Source organism: Sorex araneus, chromosome 2, assembly GCF_027595985.1.
Source record: "Sorex araneus isolate mSorAra2 chromosome 2, mSorAra2.pri, whole genome shotgun sequence".
Lineage (NCBI taxonomy): Eukaryota > Metazoa > Chordata > Mammalia > Eulipotyphla > Soricidae > Sorex > Sorex araneus.
This window is the reverse complement of record NC_073303.1, coordinates 32,687,295-32,710,102: the sequence shown is the minus strand read 5'-3', so window position 1 is coordinate 32,710,102 and position 22,808 is coordinate 32,687,295. Positions and strand designations below refer to the sequence as shown.

General features: G+C 47.8%; 1 protein-coding gene and 1 non-coding gene across 2 annotated transcripts; one reads left to right on the top strand and one right to left on the bottom strand.

The window, feature by feature from the left end:
- Positions 1-6,527: 6,527 nt before the first annotated feature.
- On the bottom strand, positions 6,528-6,634 carry LOC129402777 (U6 spliceosomal RNA). Its single transcript, XR_008628821.1, has one exon. It is a non-coding gene; the product is annotated as a U6 spliceosomal RNA (small nuclear RNA).
- An 11,349-nt stretch (positions 6,635-17,983) lies between these two features.
- LOC101559021 (class I histocompatibility antigen, Gogo-C*0203 alpha chain-like) lies at positions 17,984-22,084 on the top strand. Its single transcript, XM_055128622.1, has 8 exons — positions 17,984-18,334; positions 18,464-18,730; positions 18,961-19,236; positions 20,233-20,508; positions 20,629-20,742; positions 21,229-21,259; positions 21,402-21,445; positions 21,591-22,084. The coding sequence occupies exons 1-8, from the start codon at positions 18,256-18,258 to the stop codon at positions 21,593-21,595; spliced, it is 1,092 nt and encodes a 363-aa protein (XP_054984597.1). The 5' UTR covers positions 17,984-18,255; the 3' UTR covers positions 21,596-22,084.
- Positions 22,085-22,808: the final 724 nt, after the last annotated feature.

Genomic DNA, 22,808 nt, shown 5'->3' with positions numbered 1-22,808 from the left:
TCTCCTCTCCTTAGACCAGCAACTTAATTAGCCTCTTCAATTCTACTTCCTAATATTTACCATTCTGTATGAACACAGTAATAGACACTTTTAGGCTTATAGGGTGACTCTCCTGGGGACATCTCGCTACAGACTCAGGCTACAGTGCTCAGGCCAGATTAATCATTCCTAATCCCATCAGGGTCCAAATCTAGTTATTACTTTTTGGATCATGACAGAATTTGTCCATGACCAAGCTCTTAACTTATAGTTAAGCATTAGGCACTTTGGCCAGGCCCATTTCGATGCCAGGGTAGCTCATAGCTCACCACTTGTCCTGGTTCCATCCAGTCCCTTGTTGGGACCCTGCTTTGGGGGATCTAGGAAATAAGGGCAACTGAGGCTTAAGTTGAGAGAGCAGAAGTCCAGGAGGTAATATTATCTGGAATCAATCAACTCCCAAGCCACAGACTTGTCTTTTTAACTGTCTTCCTGTATCCATACAAAAAAGAAAAAGCAAAAGCAACTGCTCTGAAATAGCTAGTCATGCAAAGGACATTAAGGAGAGAGAGACAATATTTACAAGTCAGAGTCTTATCAGGAGACAAAGGTAGTTTGACAGATTGGGGGACAATCAACAAACACAAGCTTCCAGCGGCCAGGGAGGAAGGGCAAACCAACGTTATCCTACAGTTATTCTACAGTGGTGTTCTGAGTGTGGGGCATTTGGTCAACTCAAACCTCACAACTTTGTAAATCATGGTGTCTTATAAAAAAAAAATCAGTGAAAATTACAACAACCTTCACATACTTCCCTTTTATTGTGGTGGGAAGGTGCTCAGTGGTGGGATTGGTGTTTGAATATTATCTGTAATGAACTGTTGAGAACTACTTTTATGAAAATATATATTTTAAAAATCAATGAAAAATATACCATTTTTATTCTGTTACTTCCAGAAAACTCATGGATAGCCCCGCCAACTCTCACCTACCCTCCTACTTTAAACTTAAGTGGAGTACCAGGAGTGCCCCCAGCCTAACCCCTGAGTGCTCTGGAAAGCTCGCACAGCCCCCATGAAGAGAAAACTAGAGAAGAATGAGGCTTCTCTATGCCCACAGGGGATGGAGAAGAACATTAATTGGAATGACTTGTCCTAGTTCACAGAACCTCACATTTCCCACCGTCACACTGTCTTGCCCATAACTGCTTCTTAGCTGAGTGTCCAAGCATCTCTGTTGTTCTGTAACACTCACAATTTGGTTTTCAGCTGCCAACCTATTCTCTCTGCCTTCCCCTCTTAGAGGTAAACTTCTCTCTATACAATGCTGCTGAGAGAGATGATGCAAAGGCTGGAGACCATCCTTGCATCTATAAGGTTGGCTTCAAAGTTTGATCCCCAGCACTGCATAGTGCATCACCTTGGGTAGGCCCAGTGGCCAACCAGAATCCCCTAAGGCCCCATCAACTTCCCATCATTGAGCCTGAGCTCTGAATAGTTAGGTATATTGCTAGGGAATAGCCTGGATCACCAAGCACTGCTGGGAAAAGTCCCCAAGAAATACTGCCCAGGGTCTCATCCTTAGCCACAGTCTACTGTGAACAACCCTCAGCTTGCATAATCCTCCGGGCATGAGAGCTTCCTGGCAGCCACAAAGAAATCTACTGTCTTAGCAGGCACCCACTCCCTGCACCATGTTCAAATCATCAACATTGAACTTCCCACCGTTTCCTCCCGATCCAGGGCCTTGACCAGTGATACTAGATAAATTTAGTTGCCACCTTGGCCCCCTACTAACCTGGCTAGCACCTTCCAGGTGTGCCAGGCAGAGGGTCAGCTCACTTCAAACCCCACCCTTGCCCTGTGTCTGGGCCTCTCCTGACACCACCTGTGCTCTGACAACCATGAAGAGCGGACGCCAGCACAGTATTAAATAGGCAAGATGCACCTGCCGTGCGAATGTGAAGTTGTGAGTTTCATCCCGAGTCTTCACCTAGACTCAAGCACGGTCGTAGCAACTCTGCTCTTTGGACCCCAGAACCACAGAGTTGCCCCTCTGGGAGTTCTGTGGCCAGGAGTGTGTGAGCAACACCGTGAGCTGTCAGGACCCTTGGTCAGGAGTGTGAGCCCAGAGCACAGCCACAGGGGCAGGCGTCACAGTCAAGCCTGTGTGTGACCCTCCAGGCACGACAACCACAGCATCACAGGGAAGGGACAGAAAAATGGTGAATTAAGTATGCAAATCATTAATAAGAAAGTTGTGATTTATAATATTCACACAAAGATTTATAATAGAATGGGCAGGGAGCAGGACAAGGTTGGAAGATCCACCAAAGCAAAGGAAAATCTGAGTGTGTATAAGGAGACCAGGAAAGAAGGTGCTGGAATCATCCTACACCAGCACAGAGAAGGGAGGTCAAGTGTGTCAGTGTCCCCTGCGGCCTGCAGGAGTCGCTGGCTGCTCTAGCTTTCCTGCGTTCTTGGGCCATACCTGGAAGAAGTCCACAGAAACATGGGCCCCGGACAGTGGGAAGACACATCTGTGCCCAGGAATTACACCCAGACAGGAGTATCTGATACAGTTATTCTCAGAATCCCAAAATTAGTCTGACTGAGAGAAAAATGTTCATAAAGGAGGATATGACAGCCCTGCTGGGAGGGACTGGAAGGGGAGGTGCAGCAGAAGAGGGTCAGGGTCCATGGCAGCAGGTGATAGTGACACATTCACCGAGCCAGACTGAGAGGCTCCTTCTGAGGGCACAGGAGCTGACATGGGAGGGTGGGGTTGGCGTGTGTGTGTCTTGACTGTGCTCTGCTTCCTCATGGAAGTAGTAAACAAGGTGATTAATGGGACCCGGAATGCGGGGGGAGGGGAGTGGTGAGGCCGCACCCACCCCTAGGCTCAGGGTTCAGCATCCTGAGGGAGGATGCAGAGGAGCCTCAGGGGAGCCTCAGTCGGGTCCTGTCAGAGCCCCAAGGTGTGCAGTCTCCTGAATCAGGAATCAGGGTTGTGTGAACCACAAACTCAGGGTCTGAGGGGCTCAGGGGAAGCTTTAGCAGGTGGGGAGGGGTGAGAGGAGACAGAATGGGGTGTTCAGAGCTAGTGGAGATGAGAGTGCAGGATATCTGGGGGTCTGGGGTGACTGAGACAAGCAGGAAAGGGGAGACTGCGGTGGCTGTAGCATCAGGCAGATGGTGGAGTGCGTGTGAGAGAGACGGCGAGGACACGGGCTGAGGCTCTCCATGCGCCTCAGTGGAGAAGAGGTATACCTCCAGTTACAAACGTCTATGCTTCTCCTCCCCACCCCCTAACCTGTCTCTGGGCAGACACCTCTCTCTCTATCTCTCTCTCCATTCTTCCCCTTTTGGCACTATGGTTGCAATATTGTTACTGAAAGGGTATCAGGTGTATCACTTTACCTCCTTTCAGAACTCAGTTCTTAATAGTGATCATTTCCAATTATCGTTGTCATAGTGGTCCCTTCTCTGACCTCCACAATGTGGCAAGCTTCCTACCATGGACCAGTCCTCTTGGCCCTCATTTCTTTTGTCTTTGGGTATCACTCTCATACTATGTTGTGTATACCTTGCAAAAAAAGTGCAATTATTCTGGTTGAACTCTACAAGAAGAAAACATCCAACCCCATCAAAAAATGGGGCGAAGAAATGAACAGAAACTTTACCAAAGAAGAAATACGAATGGCCAAAAGGCACATGAAAAAGTGCTCTACATCACTAATCATCAGAGAGATGCAGATCAAAACAACCACAAGATACCACCTCACACCACAGAGACTAGCGCACATCCAAAAGAACAAAAGCAACCGCTGTTGGAGAGGATGTGGGGAGAAAGGGACCCTTCTACACTGCTGGTGGGAATGCCGACTGGTTCAGCCCTTCTGGAAAACAATATGGACGATTCTCAAAAAATTAGAAATTGAGCTACCATTTGACCCAGCAATACCACTGCTGGGAATATATCCCAGAGAGGCAAAAAAGTATAATCGAAATGGCATCTGCACATGTATGTTCATCGCAGCACTGTTTACAATAGCCAGAATCTGGAAAAAACCCGAATGCCCTAGAACGGATGACTGGTTGAGGAAACTTTGGTACATCTATACAATGGAATACTATGCAGCTGTTAGAAAAAAGGAGGTCACAAATTTTTAATTTAAGTGGATCGGCATGAAAAGTTTCATGCTAAGTGAAATGAGTCAGAAAGAGAGAGACAGACATAGAAAGATTGCACTCATCTATGACATATAGAATAACAGAGTGGGAGACTAACACCCAAGAATTGTAGAAACAACTACCAGGAGGTTGACTCCATGGCTAGGAGGCTGGCCTCACATTCTGGGGAAAGGGCAACTCAGAGAAGGGATCACCAACTATAATGTAGTCGAAGGCCATGTGGGAGAAGGGAGTTGCGGGCTGAATGAGGGCTAGAGACTGAGCACAGTGGCCACTCAACACCTTTATTGCAAACCACAATAGCTAATTAGAGGGAGAGAACAGAAGGGAATGCCCTGCCACAGTGACAGGGTGGGGTGGGGGGAGATGGGATTGGGGAGGATTGGAGGGACGCTGGGTTTACTGGTGGTGGAGTATGGGCACTGGTGAAGGGATGGGTTCCCGAACTTTGTATGGGGGAAGCATAAGCACAGATGTGTATAAATCCGTAACTGTACCCTCATGGTGATTCATTAATTAAAAATAAATAAATTTTAAAAAAATTAAAAAAAAATAACCCCCCCCCAAAAAAAAAGTGCAATTATTCTATGTGTGTCACGGACCTTTTCTTGACCGCTGATGATGGGGTAATCATCCTGGGGAGTTGCGGAGGGATGCCCTGGGTTCTCTCCTGATCCTGTGGGAGCAAGGTTGGGAATGCCTGCAGCAGGTCAGGTCTCTCTAACACTTGTTTCAGGACACAGAGTTTGGGGATTGCAGTGTGACCCTAGTACAGGGACCCCTCTTGTTCCTGCTGAGGGAGCAGAGGCCGGGCAACTGTGCCCCTCACTTCAGACGCCTCAGTGTGCACATCCACACCTTGGAGGAGCATTATGTAGATGCTAGAGGGTGTTTCCAAATAGCAGAGGATTTTGAATACTTGTTTTCACTTTGCCCCTGACCCCAGAAATAACGACAGACATTCCCAGCACTGTGCTGTGCTCAGAGGACCCCGTGCTCCTGCGTGCACAGCATATGCGCCAGCTTATGGGCCACTCCCTGCCCTCAGGAATGATTTTATTTTATTATTATAATTATTATTATTGCTTTTTGGGTTACACCTGGCAATGCACAGGGGTTACTCCTGGCTATGCACTCAGGAATCACCCCTGGCGGTGCTCAGAGGACCATATAGGATGCTGGGAATCGAACCCGGGTCGACCGCGTGCAAGGCAGACGCCCTACCAGCTGTGCTATCGCTCCAGCCCTAGGAATGACTTTGAAATATTATGTAGGTAGGGCCAGAGTGATAGTACTTGGGGTGGTGTTTGCAAGTTGCTAACCCAAGTTTCATCCCCAGCACCCCATATGGTCCCCTAGTCTGCCAGGAGTGACTTCTGAGTGCATAGCCAGGAGTAAGCCCTGAGCACTCGCAGTGTGGCCCCAAAACAAAATAAAAAAGTAATAACTACACTTTGGAAGTGATTGGAAGTGACTATGATTTTATGTAATCCTGAAATTTTGGGGAAAAAAAGAGAATCTTAGGGTTTTTTTTTTGGTTTTGCTTTTTGGGTCACACTCGGCGATGCTCAGGGATTACTCCTGGTTCTGCACTCAGAAATTACTCCTGGCCATGTTTGGGGGACCATATGGGGTGCTGGGAATCAAATCCGGTTGGCCATGTGCAAGGCAAACACCCTACCCACTGTACTGTCGCTCCAGCCCCTCTTAGTAATTTTCAAAAAACAATAGTAACATTATGTTTGATGGGAGGTTTCTACTTTATAATATAACTGGTAAATTACTTAAAGGTGATAATCATAATGTTTCCAATGATTTTGAAGAGATTCAGAAAACATTATACCAACTAGGAGTCAGTGATGTACAGGGCTTAAAGGGCTTGCCTTGTAGTGGTGCTCAGGGGTCACTCCAGGCTCTGCACTGAGGAATTACTCCTTGATCAAGGGATCAGATGGAATGCTGGGAGACACATCTGGGTTAACTGAGTGCAAATCATGTGCTCCACCCACTAGCGCTCCGCCCCTCCCCCCCATGTTGGTTCTATTTCTAAGCATAGAGTGTGTCTTCCTCACCTCACTGGAAAGACCTTTTTTTTTTTTTTTTTTTTTACATTTACTAAGAAAAATAAATGTTTAATTTTGAGATATACGAATTGACACAATTTTGGGAAGGAGGAGGGGGCACACCTGCAGTGCCAGGGCTTACTCCTGGCTCGGTGCTCACGGATCACTCCTGGCAGTCCTCAGAAGACTTTAAGTGGCGGGAAAGACAAATGCCTTATCCCTTGTACTATAGATCTGGCCCCAGTGCAATTCCTATGTTTTCAGTAACTTCCAATTTTGAATATACTTTCACAAAAATATGGGACGCTTCACGAATTTGCGTGTCATCCTTGCGCAGGGGCCATGCTAATCTTCTCTGTATCGTTCCAATTTTAGTATATGTGCTGCCGAAGCGAGTACTGGAAAGACCTTTTGACACACACAAGTAATGTCACTTTTAGTTTGGTTATAGACCAGAACTTTTGTGCTGTGGGTAAAATGAAATCAAAACACACATTCCATAAAATGTTGGCCTGCTTTCTTTTATTCCAAGTCCATGTTCTCTCTTGAACATGAATTTCTCTCTTCTCTCTGCTTTTTCCACTCTGGAGAAGCAATGTTCTTGATCACATATTCCTCTCTTCCTCACCCCTCACATCTCTTCTCGCTAAATTTCATTCACTAAAATCTATTTTGCTCTACTAAAAAATAAAAAATACTGTTGCAGCTTTGCGGTTTCCTTGCCCAGGTGTAGAGGGGCCTGTGGCTTCTCTCCTGACTTGGAGACTCAGGCAGAGTAAAAGGGGGAAGGTCAGACCCTGAGGAAGACAAAGCACGGCCTTGTTGGCAGGCGGGGCCTGGAGTCTCGGATCCCCCATGTTGGGGAGGATTTCTGTCTCTGGTCACGACTGTCCTTTGATCCTTTTCGTAATCACAGTGCTTATAAAATTTTAGCGAACAGAGGTCCATGGGGCGACCTCCCCCCATCCTCTTATTCTTCCAGGAGCCTGGTTAGACTGTTGGCCTGGCATCATGGGGGGAGGGGCCAACAAAGATGCAAGACGTTTGTGGTAAGTCGAGTCATCTTCTCCTTGAGACCCCCGAAGCCCCTCCCCAAGGGATGTAAAGTAAATAAAGGGGGTTTGGGAGAAGGCTCAAAGTGCATTCTTTTCTTGATCGCATGTGGGAGTTCTGTGCCCCCATCTCCACCCTCCCCTTCCCCCATAAGGGGGCAGGTTTAGGAACTACAAGCAAAGTAACTGCCTTGTCTACAAGGTCCAAAGAGTGGGTTTTAGATAAAGGAACCAGGGAAGCACATTTTCAGGACAGGGGTTTGCAGACTGTGGGCACCAGGACCATCAACAAATCCCCCCTGGCTGCCCCCTGAAGCTCCCTTCCCTTGTATGTGCAAAGCCAAGCAAGAGTTTCTGGCGGCTGGGGCGAGGCAGAGATTTCTGTCCTCTCAGATTTTTTGGGAAGGACCAGGGGACACAACTGTCCCTGCTGGGAGGAGCTGTTCCTGGTAAATCTGGAATCCAGCTCTTATTCCGTGTGCGGTTCTAACCCGCTGACTTGTCCGCCTAGGACAGGCGGGTACAGAGTCTCGGGCATGCACGCCTCTGGGCGTTTGCGAGCTGTAGCGTCGTGTGTTCTGTGGGAGTCGCCCAGATCTGCACTATGTGCCTCAGTGTCGCGGGCAGGACCGGCGGTTCCCGACTCTGTGGCCGCTGTTTTCCTAGGGCTGGAAGCCGCTTCTCTCCAGCCTGGCAGCTCCCGGTTCCCCAGGCTGGGGCAGCAGGACGCGTTCTCGGGTCTGAGAATCTCGGGCGCCTCCGGAGTAGCTGGAGGGAGCTTCTCCCCGCCCACAGTCCGGGGATCCCCAGAGATTGTGGAGAAGCAGATGCCAGGTTTCCCAGGGACCTGCCCAGGGGCGTGATCTCGAATGCAACTGCCCGGGGCTGGAGGCCAGAACCCACACACAGCTGCGCACTTCCCGCATTGCTGGCAGCTTTGCTAGTCTATCAATGACGACTTTGATTTCTTTTAAATCAGTGGTTTTCCAGCCTGGTAACTGCTACTCACCCCGTTGCCCCAGTCGGAAAGTGCCCTTCGGCCTGGAAGTGCCTGAAGTTTGTAATAGCCACTTTTGCTTTATAGTTTTAGTTTCTTTTTCTTTCTTTTCTGGGGCCACACCCGGTGAAGTTCAGAGTTTACTCTTAGTTCTGTGCTTAGGAGTCTCTAGGGGAACCATGTTCAGAGCTTACTCTTAGCTCTGTGCTCAGGAATCTCTTGGGGAACAATGTTCTGTTCAGGGAATTGGACAGGTGGGCTGCTGCAAGATAAGCCATTTAATCCTGCACAGAGATCTCTTTAGCATGCTCTCTAAAGCAGCTGTGGGGACTGAGTCTTCAAGGAGAAAAACTGCCTTCATGCCGCCTGTGAGTCAGGAGTAGGATAAAAATCAGCTTATGGGGCAGAGCAGAAAGGGCAAGAAGTGTGATAGTAAAGGGTGAAATTGTGTTTTTTCTCTACTTTTCATATACTCTGAATTAAGAAATGCCTTATCTTGGTGTATTATTTTAGTCATGGGAAGGTATACATATAAGGAGAGCATAAACAGGTAACTAGGCAATATGAATTGGCCATAAATCATAAGTTATGATTCAGAACAGAACAGAAGGACCCAGACCAATCTCATACCTAGGTGGGAAGGGGGATGGGGCTACAGAAACAATGAATAAATTAAGAAATGTCCATATGGAACCCAAAACAGAATGTACTAAACCCTCAAATTTCTCAAATTTTCAGCAACTAGGGCTCATTGATATTTCTTTCTCTGTACCCCCCTGCAGGGTGAATTGTGGCAAATCAGCCAACAAAAAAAAACTCCATTTTTTTTTTTTGCATCACACCCGGTGATGCACAAGGGTTACTCCTGGCTCTGCACTCAGGAATTACTCCTGGCGGTGCTTGGAGGACCATATGGGATGCTAGGAATCAAACCCGGGTTGGCCGCATGCAAGACAAATGCCTTACCCACAGTGCTATCACTCCAGCCCCTAAACTCCATTCTTTTTTTTTTTTTTTTTTTGCTTTTTTGGGTCACACCCAGCGATGCACAGGGGTCACTCCTGGCTCATGCACTCAGGAATGACTCCTGGCGGTGCTCGAGGGACCATATGGGATGCTGGGATTCGAACCCGGGTCGGCCGCGTGCAAGGCAAACGCCCTACCCGCTGTGCTATCACTCCAGCCCAAAACTCCATTCTTTTTTGTCCTTTTAGTTTTTAGACCACGTCTTACTTCTGCTCTGTCCTCAGGGATCTCTCCTGGCAGTGCTCAGAGCACCCTATGTGGTGCTGGGAGATCAAACCTGTGTCATGCAAAGCTAGTATTCACTGTACTTTCTCTCCAGTCTAGCAATATCTTCCTTTCTTTTTATTTATTTTGTTTTTTTTGGGGGGGCCACACCTAATGATGCTCAGGGGTTACACTGGTTCTGCACTCAGGAATCACTCAGCAGACCATATGAGATGCCGGGGATGGAACCCTGGCTGGCTGTGTGCAAGACAAATGCCTTACCTGCTATACTATTGCACTGGCCCTCCTTTCTTGTTAAAAAATATTATAATTTTACCTTTATTTTTATTTCATGGGGGTGAATCACAATTGACAATGTTCAAGGGCTCTTTCTGGTTCTATGCTCAGAAGTGAAGCCTGGAAGTGTTTGGGGGACCATATGCGGTGCCAGGAATCAAACCAGGGTCAGCTGCATGTCAGGCAAACACTTTAACACCTGTACTACTCTCTCTGACCCAGAGAGAGTTATTTTTTGTTTGTTTTGATATTGGGTTTTGGATCATACCTGGTGTTGCTCAGGGCTTACAGGAGGCTCTGTGCTCAGGGATCACTCTTAGTGGTGTTCAGATGACCAGATGAGGTGTTGAGGATTGAATCTGAGACTAGCCTCGTGCAAGGCAAGTGCCTTACCTGCTTGATTATCTCTCCAGTCTTCTGCTGTTCTGACTGATTCTTCATCCCTCCTTGTTTGCTCTGTTACTTTTCACTTTGTCCAAGTTTTCTTGATTTATCTGGGTCAACTCCTTCTAAATGTTAGCAGAAAATCGTCTCTTTACACCTTTTCAGACTTGGAAGATTCTTGTCCACTCTCAGAACTGCGGCCACTTTGCCCCTTGTAAGGTGTTCTTGATGCATGCTGGTGTTTGAGGCAATACAGAGCCCTCCAGTGGGAAGAGGAGGGACAAGTGCTGGGTAACTGTCCATCCTGTCATGATCATCCTGTGGAACATCATAGTCCAAACCAAAAGATGAGCTGAGTAGAGGGGACAGGAAGTTCTGGTACTGACCTGTGTATCTCTGCCACCTGCTTTTCCTCTGTTTACTTTAGAATCTGCAGTCAGATTAACATCTAAAACTTGGCCAGCAGTCATTCTGCTATTCTGTCCTGCTGCTTCAGTCATTAACACATTCATTATGTTAACATATTCAATAACATTAACCTTTGATATGTTTATTGAATATTCAATATGTCAATAATAGAAGTTAACATGTTTCTCTCATTAACATATTGAACAAAGACAAAGCCCTTATGGAAAGATGAACAAAGTCCATGGCTTTGTTAGAATATTATCTCCTTGTTAGGGCGCGGATTGAGATCTTCCTTTACCAACAAAGAGACTCCAGAGACTGCAAACAGCAAGCAGGGTTTATTGTAAGACTGGCTAACCAGGGCCCAGCCGCCTTCGTGGACATGCAGGTCCAGCAGGTTGGGCAAGACCCAGAGCTTCTCCAAGGGAGATCTTATATAGGCCTTCCCCGGCTATTATAGCAGAGCCTGTGCATTTCATAGCCAATAGATTTGTAATAATACATACCTTTCTAACCAATCCACTTAAAAGGACATCACTTCTTGGCCTACGTACGGTTTTAGAGATCACCATTTGCGGCAATATTTAGGAATGTCCCTGTTTTGGGGGGCAGTCATGGGTCTTGTGACATGGGTCTTGTGAGAGGCATCTGGGTATCTGGTCTGACCACCACCCTTCTTGAAACTGGGGCGCCTGTATCCGAATTCTCTGCTCAGGGGCAGAAAAACAAGTTATTCTGCAATGCAGGCTCCTGTAGAAAGAGTCTTGAGAAAGCTAAATTGATTCCTGTGGTCTGTTCTGGACCAGTTCCTCACACTCCTCACCAGACTTCTTGACCACCAGTGTATTCAGATTCCCAGCTCAGAGTGTGAGGGTAAAATTGTTGGTCTCTCTTGTTGGTAAAATTGCTGGTCATTGTCTTTGATTATATGGTTTCTCACAAGGTTTAGAAGATGTAATTGAGAGTGGCAGGGAGAAAAGATTTAACTGTGAACCTGTAACTCTAGGTTTTATGTGAAAAACAAAATTCACTTATTTTATTTATAATAAAAAGCATAACATAAGCATTAGACAGATTCAATGTGGCCCCTATAAGGATACCCATGACATTTTTCAAAGAAATAGATCAAACACTCCTGAAATTCCCCATGAATAGCTAAAGTAATCCTTGGGAAAAAGAAGATGGGATGCATCACCTTCCCCAACTTTAAAGTGTACTACTAAGCAGTAGTAATTTAAAAACCATAACATAGAGCTGGAGAGAAAGTACAGGGCATAAGGTACTTGTCCTGCATGTGACTGTCCCCAGTTCAATCTCTGGCACTGCATATGGCCCCTTGAGAGCAGTGCCAGAAGTAATCTCTGAGCACAGAGTTAGGAGTAGTTTCTTAGCACAACCAGGTGTGGTTCTTATCAATGCCCCAGAAATAAAAAGCATCACATAGAGCCAGGGTGATAGCTGAAAGGGCTGGAATGCATCTTTGCCTGTGGGAGCATCGGTTTGACTTCTGGAACCACATGTTCCCAAAGCACCTCTGGAGTAAGCCCAGAGCAACCTCAGAGCTAGGAACAGAAAACAAAAACCAAAACAATCGAAAAATGCCCATCTTAATAATTTGCAATTGTTCATGACAATATTGTTTATTTATTAATTTTTTTGGTTTTGTTTTTGGGCCACACTCAGCAATGCTCAGGGGTTACTCCTGGCTCTGTACTCAGGAATTACTCCTGATGGTGCTCAGGGGACTGTGTGGGATACTGGGGATTGAATCTGGGTCAGCTATGTACAAAGCAAGCAGCCTACATCCTGTACTATCTCTTCACCTCCTGTGCATGACAATATTGTTCATTATATGCTCATTGTTGTGTAGCAAATCTTGAACATTTTTCATATTGAGAAAACTTTTCTTCTTCTTCTTCTTCTTCTTCTTCTTCTTCTTCTTCTTCTTCTTCTTCTTCTTCTTCTTCTTCTTCTTCTTCTTCTTCTTCTTCTTCTTCTTCTTCTTCTTCTTCTTCTTCTTCTTTTTCTTCTTTCTTCTTTCTTCTTTCTTCTTCTTTCTTCTTCTTCTTCTTCTTCTTCTTTTAAAAAATATATGTTTGATTTGGGGACCATATCTGACAGTGCTCAGGACCTGGCTCTGATTCAGTGATCACTCTTATTAGTGCTCAGGGGACATGCGGGGTCGCAGTTATTGGACCCAAGTTTAGCCATATCAAGGCAAGTGTACTACCTATTGTACTGTCTCTCCAGTCCCTAAGGAGACTTTTATTCCCTTCCCAGCACAGCACCAGTATTGGGAGGTCAGTGGCAGGGCTCAAATATACTGTTTGATACTTTTTGTCCTGGAGAAAAGAACAACAGCTGAGTGGCATGAACAGTTGCAGCCTCAGCCCCATTCAGATCACTGAACTGATGAGGTTCTGGGAGATTCTCAGGTTCCCTCTACCCTATCTCCACCTGTCACTGAAAGTTGCTCCTTTTGAGCCTCCTTTAATGACAGGGGAAATGATTCCTTTCTTAGTTCCTTCTCCGGATGTGAAGACCAGGAAGAATTAAGGAATGGAGAGAGGTGAAGTGTAGGAGAACATGGGGTTTGTCCTTTCAGCCTTGCCGCAGGGAACTTAGTTTACCTTAGAGCAATGTCCTTTCTGTATGGACACAGGAAGATAGTTAATATTATGTTTGTAACTTGGGAGTTGACTGACTCCAATAACATTTACTCCTGGGCATCTGCTTCCTCAACTCAGTTGCCCTTAATTCCTAGCACTCCAAGAGCAGGGTCCTGACGAGGAATGGAATGGACCCAGGTCAAGTTGTGAGATACCCTGGCATCAAAATGGGCCAGGCCAAAGTGCCACAATACTCAACTATAAGTTGAGGGCATGATCATGGACAATGCTGTCATGATCCAAAAGTAACGACGAGATTAGGATCCTGCTGGGCTTAGGAAGACTAACCTGGCCTGAGGACTGTGGTCTGAATTATATAGTCAATGTCCTCAGGAAGAACCAAACTTTAAGGTTCTATCTCTTACTGTGCTCATACAGAATGACATTGCTAGAAATACTAGAAGTAGATTTACTATAACTATTTAAGTAGATTACTAGCTCACACCCTGACACACCCTTGTTTGGAATCACACCCTTGAGTGGATCATCCTTAGATGAGATTTCCTTAGATGAGATTTTGTTAATCTCCTCAAGAAATGGTCTTACCCTTCTTTGTTGATTTGTTGATGTTAAACCCACCTTTGTGCTACCGCCCTATGTAATTTGCTATATAAACTGATACTGTGGGGCACTGACGGGAGAGGCAGAAGAAGAGGAAGAAGAGAGACAGACACAGAGAGACAGGCACAAAGAGACAGGCACAGAGAGACAGACAGAAGAGAGCACAGTGGCACACACATAAGCAGAGCACAAGGTGAAAGAAGTGAGAACGAGCGGGGCAGAAAGGGATAGAGGAAGATCCAGAGAGAGATCGAGAACCAGGAGAGAAGCAGAGAGAACGGAATAAACTGATTGAGCAACCAGTTTGGCCTTCTTCCTTTGCCTGCCTCATCATCACCATCAACCTCCCCCAGGGGTGGGGAATCGGCGTGAGACTACCGAACATGGGCAGTGGGAGAGATAGAGCCTCGTTGGTCCCTCTTCTTTTTTGTGTTTTTACACAGTCAAGGTCATGGTCTTTGTAAGCACAGCATCATAAGAGACCGGCTCCTCGGTCACCATGGGTACAGTGTGCAGAGAATGTCTGTCTGTCTGCCTGCTTTTTGTCTTTCATGCAACCTGCCAGTCTACCTGTGCTGGATGGAGGAGCTTTCTCATTCTCAGTGGGAGACTTGCAGGTGGCACCTGCTGAGAGGGCCTGTTGTGTGAGAGCAAGTACATGACCTTGGTACTTTTGACCCTTATTTGCATAGGGTGTGCCTGTTTAATAAACTTCCTGAAAGCACAAGCACCTGTCCATTGTACTATTATTCTCTCCCCTTTATTTGTCTATATCTAGAAACACTTTAGCAAAAAACAGTCAATAATTTTGGACTGGGGAGAGGGCTCAAAGGGCTGGAGAGCATGTTTTGAAACCAGAAGTCCCAGAATTGATCCTGAGAACTGCTGGGAGTAACTGCTGGGGGTGACTAATTGTCAACATTTCCTACCATGAACTTGATGGTGCTCATGACCTATGTCCACTCTCAGCAGCACCCATCCCACTCAGTCTCTCCTCAGGTTACTGGCTTGAATACACTCAGTACATTGCTGACATTTGAAACAGACTTTTTTTTTTTTTGCTTTTTGGGTCACACCCAGTGATGCTCAGGGGTTACTCCTGGCTTTGCACTCAGGAATTACTCCTGGCAGTGCTTGGGGGACAATATGGGATGCTGGGATTCAAACCCGGGTCGGCCGCGTGCAAGGCAAACGCCCTACCCGCTGTGTTATCGCTCCGGCCCCTGAAACAGATATTTTAAAGCGATGGCAGAGAGCAGTTGGTGTTCACTCAGGGGGCTGGAAGAAGCAGCCTGGATATCTGTGTAGGAGGAACACATCTAGGCTTGAAATGTGAGGGCGCTTGATCAAGGCACCAGCATGGCTTAGGAACAATTCAGTGGTTTGGGGACACATTATCAGGACACGGGCTTATCAACAGACCAGAGCTTGGCTGCCACATCCTCACTCCTTGGTAACTCTACTAGACCAGCAAAAACAATGTTCATGTATTAAAACAATAGACATGACTCGTTCACCTATATGTGGCAGCAAGTAGGAGGAAGGAGCTGAAGGAATGGAGAGACAATGTAAGCCTGAGACCCACAGAGGGTTATGTACAGTAGGACCCAGAGGGCAGCTACAACTGAAGTCAGCACTGTGCTGGGAGAGCCAACTGTGCCTCTGAGAAGGGTTCAGCATATCCTTCAGAAGGGAGGTAGTAGGAAACATAGACTCACAGATATGTCACTAATATCCATGGGAGACTTTTCCCTGAGGGCAGAGACCAAGTGGTGGAGGGCAAGAGTTCAAAGTCAGAAGCACACGCTGAGCCCATCCCAAAGGAGCAGCCAGAAGGCAGTGTGCAGACGAACAGTGCGGCGCCCCTTGGCCATGCGGGCTTTGTACCATGTATAATAAACAACCAAGAATCAGCAAGAGGCTAAGAGAGTGTGACTTAATAAAGTCAGAAGTTCATGTTCATCCTCTACCTGAACCAGATTCAGATCTCTGAAGAGGTTTCCCTCCCCAGGAGGAAGGACCCTGTTCCCCATGTCATGTGTGTACTGGGGATAGTCTTTCCACCCACATCATTTTCCCCAGCAACATTGCAGGGAGAGGGGAAGAAGTGGCAGCACTGGAGATGTACTGCATGTGGGGTTTGAGTTGACCTAGATACCTGGGCACTCACAGTAAGAGATGTCAGGTAATAGATACTCACAATGGGGCCTCCGGTTCCATAGATCTATCCTAATCCCCAACTCTCTAATCATCCCTGTCATCGCTAATCCTGACAACCAGCCACCCCATACTCATTCCCTGTCTCTGGAGGAAGAGTTTCACTGTGCTCAAGGCCAGAGGACAACATGTGAAACTGCCACATCCTGCCAGATCAGAGGTGCCATGATCCAGGGCAAGTGTTGTGGAGGTTTCTGCAGATGCTATAGTGTTGGCATCATCATCAAGCACCTGAAGGGTGCAGAGATGTGATACTGCTATGTTATTCAGGAGGCTGATCCCAGGGACATCCTAGCACTTGAGAATTCTGGAGAAAAGTTTATAATTTTTTTTGTTTGTTTTTGGGCCATACCCAGTGATGCTCAGTGATAACCCTGGCTCTGAGTTCAGGAAATACTTCTGGTGATGCTCAGTGGACCATTTTGGATGCTGGGGATTGAGCCCAGGTTGACCAGGTGCAAGGCAAATACCCTACCTGCTGTTCTGTTACTGTTCCAGAATTTTTCTTTTGTACGTATTTGGGGCACACTGAATGGTAGTCAGTAGCTATGATAGTCTTTGTTCTTGAGGGTAGCTCCTGGCAGTGGTTAGGGACTGTGCAGTGCCAGTGACCAAACTTGGGCCTCCCACATGCAAGAATTCACACATTTTCATCTCTCTCTTTAGCTCTGGAGAAGCCAAACCTGATAATTCTCAGAGATTACTCCCAGCCCTATTACTCTAAGCTCTGTAGGTCCTCTTGAAGGTGTTGGTGAATCTTGCAGTGCCAGGGCTTGAACCTGGACCTCCCACATGTAAGGCATGCACCCTTCCACCTATCTCTCCATTCCAAGGTAATTTCAGATTCTCCCAAGTTTAGTCCTGCTTGCAGTTGCTGAGCAGATGTGATTTTACCGTTACAGTAGATTCATAAGACCTCAGGCATGTACATGGTCAGTGACTGCTAATTTAGCTAGAGCCTTCTTCATTATTTTAGTTTGAAGAGGAGAGAAGGAATGATTAGGATGCAGTGGAGGAACATAGCATTTGCTTTGCTGTTTGCCTCAGATGATTTAACTCTCTTGCTCTCTGTAATAATTTTTCCTCTCTCTTCTTCTGCAGTTCATATGCTTCCATAGGCTATTTGCATATTTTCTTCAGAGTCTAAGACAAATGATCCGAGCTCAGAGATTGATTAAAACTTTTTTGTTGTTGTTCACTTGTTTTTGGCCCACACTGGCAGTGGTCAGGGCTTAGTCCTGGCTCTGTGTTTAGGGATTATTCCTGGTGGGTATTTTCAGGGACCATATGGGGTGCTGGGAATTGAACCTGATTGGCCATGTGCAAAGAAGACATCCTGCCTGCTATACTGCTCTTTGACCCCCCCACAGTGTAATTATTAAAAATCTGTTATAGTCTCAGCAGGAAGAGAACTTTGGTCTCCGATCACCCAGTGAAAGTGTGCATTTCCCTTAAAAATTATTTATATTTTTATAGTCATCGTGAAATTACAAAGTTATTCATGTGAAGATTCAGGCATACAATTTTACAACACTGATCCTTCAACACAGTTACAACACCAGTGATCACTTCGCTCCACCGATTGCCCTCCCCCCATTTTACCTCCCTCCCACCAGTCTGCCTCAGGAGGGGTCCTTTACCCACCTTCATAGTTAGGGTTTCATACATAACACTTTACACCTTTCAGCACTACCTCTTCCTCTCAGTATAATGCATCCCTCCACCCTAAATGTTGAGCCCTTCCAGTACTATCAGTCAGGGTCCTCAAGTGGTTTCAGTTTTTATTCTGACTTTACTGACTGACTTCTGGAGAAGCCAATCAATTATGAAGTTATGTTAGGTCAGAGCTCAGAACACGCCCATTTCAGTCTCTTAACTCCGGCAGCAGCCCCACCCCCAGTCATTTCTCTTCCAGCTCTAGTCCAGTGTTTTCCCTTCCTATGTCTTTTCCCTTCCCCGCTCTGTCTTTTTCTTTCTTCACCCCTGCCTTTTCCCTTCCCCAGCTGTCTTTTCCCTTCCCAGACCTGTCTTTTCCCTTTCCCGTTGCTTTTCCCCACCCACCCTGTCTCTTTTAGCCCCAGCCCTGTCTCTAACCGCCGCAGCCCCAGCCCCAGCCCCAGCCCCGTCTCTTCCCAAGCTCCGTCTCTTCCCGCCTTAGTCTGGGCTCCACAGACCCCAGCTCTTGCTTCCAGACCCAACCCTAGTATGTGGATCCGGGACCCCAGAGGATTGTCGAGGATCTTCTTCCTTCTTCTCTCAAGGGCCCTGACCGAAGTCTGGGCGGGTGAGTGCAAAGCAAGGGGTGTATGGGGGCGGAGGGAGAGCGGGAAAGTTTCTGCGGGCACTTCCCCTTCCCCGAGTCAGGTCACCTTCAGCCCGGGGACGCCGGGTCTCACCCCTTCCCCTCTCCCAGGCCTCCACTCCCTGAGGTACGTCTACACTGCTGTATCCCGGCCCGGCGGGGAGCCCCGCTTCACTGCAGTCGGCTACGTGGACGACACGCAGTTCGTGCGCTTCGACAGCGACTCGGCGAGTCCGAAGGCCGAGCCGCGGGCGCAGTGGGTGGAGCAGGAGGGACCCGAGCACTGGGAGCGGGAGACGCGGATCTACAAGGTCACCGCGCAAAATTTCCGCGTCAGCCTAAACACTCTGCGCGGCTACTACAACCAGAGCGAGGCAGGTGAGCGCGCAGGTTCGGCCGGGGCACCACCGCCAGCCCCGTCCGGGTTCGCTGGCGTCTCGGTGTCTGAGCAGCTTCAGATTCGGGATTTGAATCCTCACCCGAGATAAAACCTTGGATTAGGCGGTTTGGGTTCCTTTCTGTCAATCGGCTCATTCTAACCAATCACAGCCCGGACTCCCTCACGGGGCGGGCTAGATGGGAGGGGCTGACTGCTGTCCTGGCTCCAGGCTCTCACACCTACCAGTGGTTGTGCGGCTGCGACGTGGGCTCAGACGGGCGCCTCCTGCGCGGCTACAGTCAGTTCGCCTACGACGGCGCCGACTACATCGCCCTGAACGAGGACCTGCGCTCCTGGACCGCGGCGGACACGCCGGCTCAGATGACCCAGAGCAAGTGGGAGAGGGGCTCGGTGGCAGCAGAAAACAGATTCTACCTGGATGGGGAGTGCGTTGAAGGGCTCAGCCGATACCTGGAGGAGGGGAAGGAGACGCTGCTGCGTGCAGGTACCACTGCTGCGGGCTGGTACCGGGGCCCTCGGGACCCTCCCAGGTTACCCTCTCTGGAATGATCCTTCCTCAGTTAAGAGAGGAGAATGGGATGCGCATCAGAATAATTCCTCTCCTTTGGAGAGCCAGGAATTGCCCTGGTGATCAGATTGGGAACCAGAGAGTGATGCACTCAGAATGCCACCGTTCTCTCTGGGCAGTTAAGGGACTTGGTCTCTGAGGATGGAGGGAGAAGCACTCCCTAGAGTGACTGATGAGCGCTTCTCTTTAACTCTGGAGCCTTTAAGAAAAGGGACTTTCTCAGACTTCTCTGCCCCACACCCATTGTGTTTGAGATCTTCTTTTCTTTTCTTTTTGGGTCACACCCAGCAATGCACAGGGGTTACTTCTGGCTCATTAATTCAGGAATTACTCCTGACGGTGTTAGGGGTACCGTATGGGACACTGGGAATCGAACCTGGGTCGGCCGCGTGCAAGGCAAACGACCTACCCGCTGTGCTATCGCTCCAACCCCGTGTGTGATGTCTTGACTTAAGCTTTTGTATTCCACTTATCACCCCCAAAGCAGGACCAGAACTCCTTTCTCCCCCTCAGATCTGCCTTGTGTCCTTGGCCATCTCAACCTGATTCCAAAACTTTCCAAAGAATGAGATTTTCCGGGGCTGGAGCGATAGCACAGCAGGTAGGGCGTTTGCCTTGCATTTGCCCAACCCAGGTTCGAATCTCAGCATCCCATATGGTCCCCTGAGCACCGCCAAGGGTAATTTCTGAGTACAGAGCCAGGAGTAACCCCTGTGCATCGCTGGGTGTGACCCAAAAAAGCAAAAAAAAAAAAAAAAAGAATGAGATTTTCCTGGAAGCCTCTGTCCAGTCTGTTCTGAGATTTGTCATAACTCTCCACCTCAGTATTTTTCATTCTCAGGATGGTTATATGAGTGATTTTCAATGGCTCCAAAAGCAAGTTGCCTGAAAGTCTGATTTTTTTTTTCTCAGAAGCCCCCAGAAGTCACATCACCCACCACCCCTTCTCTGACCGGGAGGTCACCCTGAGGTGCTGGGCCCTGGGCTTCTACCCTGCCGAGATCACCCTGACCTGGCAGCGTGATGGGGAGGACCTGACCCAGCACACAGAGCTGGTGGAGACCAGGCCTTCAGGGGATGGAACCTTCCAGAAGTGGGCGGCTGTGGTCGTGCCTTCTGGAGAGGAGCAGAGATACACGTGCCGTGTGCAGCACCAGGGGCTGCCGGAGCCTGTCACCCTGAGATGGGGTGAGGAGGGGGACAGGGCACAGAGCCTGTTCTCAAGGGAATCAAGGTTGCTCCCTCTGGGAAACTGTTGAAGGTCAGGCTGGGGCTGGGGGTCAGACTCTCTCGTTCCTTCCTTCCCAGAGCCCCCTTCTCAGTCCACCATCCTCACTGTGGGCATCATTGTTGGTCTGGCTCTCCTTGGGGCGGTGGTCACTGGAGCTGTGGTGACAGCTGTGATCTTCAGGAAGCAATCAGGTAGGAAAGGAATTGGGGGAATGTCTAAGTTTTATTTTCTGCTGAGGGTTTTTAAGGTCCAGAGAGAAGTCTATTCTGCTCATTAATGGGAAATACAACCCACACCCTATTTATTTGTTCACTTACTTTTTTGCTTTTATTTTTCAAAACTTTTTTCCTGTGCCAGCAGTTAAGTCCAGAGCTCTGCTACTGAGCTACATCTCCGGTCCTTACTTACTTTCTCTGTATTAAAACACATAGGAACAATGAAGATCAAATTTCTCGCCTTGATGAATCTGGCGATGGACTGGGTTCCCAGCAGCCACAGGACAGAGGGTCCCTACAGAGCACAGACCTCTGGGAGTGCTGGCCTAGGCCCACACATGTCCTACTCTCAGGCTTCCTGATTCTGACATGGGTCCCAGTCCCACTCTGGATACTTCTCTGATCCAGGATGAGGGGTTCTGCCTCCTCCCTGACTTCTCACAGGATGTTTTCTTTCCACAGATGCCAAAAAGAAACTACCCTCAGTTTGCAAGTAAGTATTGGGGGGGGGAGCGCAGTATCCCAAAGCCCTTTGGGAGCTTGTAGAGCAGAGCCCGCCGTGAGCTCCCCCACCCCTAGTCCCTCCTTTAGTCCCACCTCATGGGCTCTGAACTGTCCTGTTTGTTCTTCCCCAGCAACAGTGCCCAGGGCTGTGATGAGTCTCTCATACACCCTACAGGTGAGATTCTGGAGGCCTGAAGTGTGAAGGGGAAGGGAGAGGGGACAGGACCGGGTTGGGGGGGTTCCTTGAGAGGGATGTCGGAAGCATGTTCAGGATGTCATTTCCGTGACCCAGCTGAGTCTGTCATTGTTTTCCTTCACAGTGTGAGACAGCCATCAGCATGGGCCAGCGGGCCCCGGGAGTTCCTCACACCCCCACTCTGTGATTCAAGACCCACTGATTCTCTTTCAACCAAAAGATCTGATTGTGTGTGATTTCTTATCACATACTTTGAGGAGGTGGGAGACAGGGTCCCATACTGATCTGTTCTCTTCCCTGATCTACTTTGTTCTTTGGCAGTTCCCATATGGGAACTTGGAACTTGGCTCTGTCCATCCTTTTCGAACTTTCTATTTTCCAGAATAATAATATCTATTCCCTACTGAAATTGTTCTATGGAAAAAAATTTAAAACATTTTATTAAACTGAGTAGCAACAGGGATAGAGAGATAGTACAGTGTAGTACAGTGGGTACGTCCTTGCCTTGCACGCAACCGATCTGGGTTCAATCCCTAGAGCCCCATATGGCCCCCAAATCCATCAGGAGTGATCCTTGAGGCAGAGCCAGGAGTAACTATCCCTGAGCATCATTGGGTGTGGCCCCAATCTCCTCCCCAAATAAATAAATGAATGATAAAATAAATACAATAAAAAATGTAAAGTCAGTCATATTTCTTTGGGTATATTATATATTTATGTGTCCAAATACAGAACCTCATCTGAAATTTACTGCCTTAACACATTTCTAATCTGCAGGGGGGGTTGTCTGACGTGTCTCCAATTGCCTCACAGTTTGTTTGAAATCAATTTCCTCTAGAAAGAACCTGAATTACAGGAAGCAGGAGAGTAGGAATCAATTGGACAAGAGGGCATGTTGTGTCATACCTGTTGGTGCTCATGCAAAGTAAGTGCCTTAACCCTGCACTGTCTCTCCTGCTGGTAGGAATAGATTATCAGTGGATCCAGGCTACTGGTTTTCAGTCTTGCCCACCTCAGCATTCTGAGGTTGTGTCCCGCACTGAAGGCTGCAGAGCAGAGAAAGCTCATCTCCGCAGGAGCTCCTGCAGTGTGAGGGGACTCGGCTCCTCCAGGGTCAGAGGCTGAGGTGGTGAGAGAGAGTATTGTATTGGAATACAATACAAATATGTGTATTCTTTTGGAATCACACATATTTGTGGGAAGAAAATCATGCTGCATTTTTGAGTGAGATCTGGGTCAGTGGGGATCACAAAAAATGAAGGAATCAGGTCTCTCGTTTGGTCCTTTCATATGTTCTTATTGCAAGTCTGGAGCAATAGCACAGAGGTTAGGGCGTTTGCCT

Excerpts from the sequence above, each read along its gene's own strand:
- LOC101559021 (XM_055128622.1), top strand. The coding sequence starts at position 18,256 with ATGTGGATCCGGGACCCCAGAGGATTGTCGAGGATCTTCTTCCTTCTT. Across the intron at positions 18,731-18,960 it reads CTACAACCAGAGCGAGGCAG|GCTCTCACACCTACCAGTGG; the intron begins GTGAGCGCGCAG and ends TCCTGGCTCCAG. Across the intron at positions 21,260-21,401 it reads AAACTACCCTCAGTTTGCAA|CAACAGTGCCCAGGGCTGTG; the intron begins GTAAGTATTGGG and ends GTTCTTCCCCAG.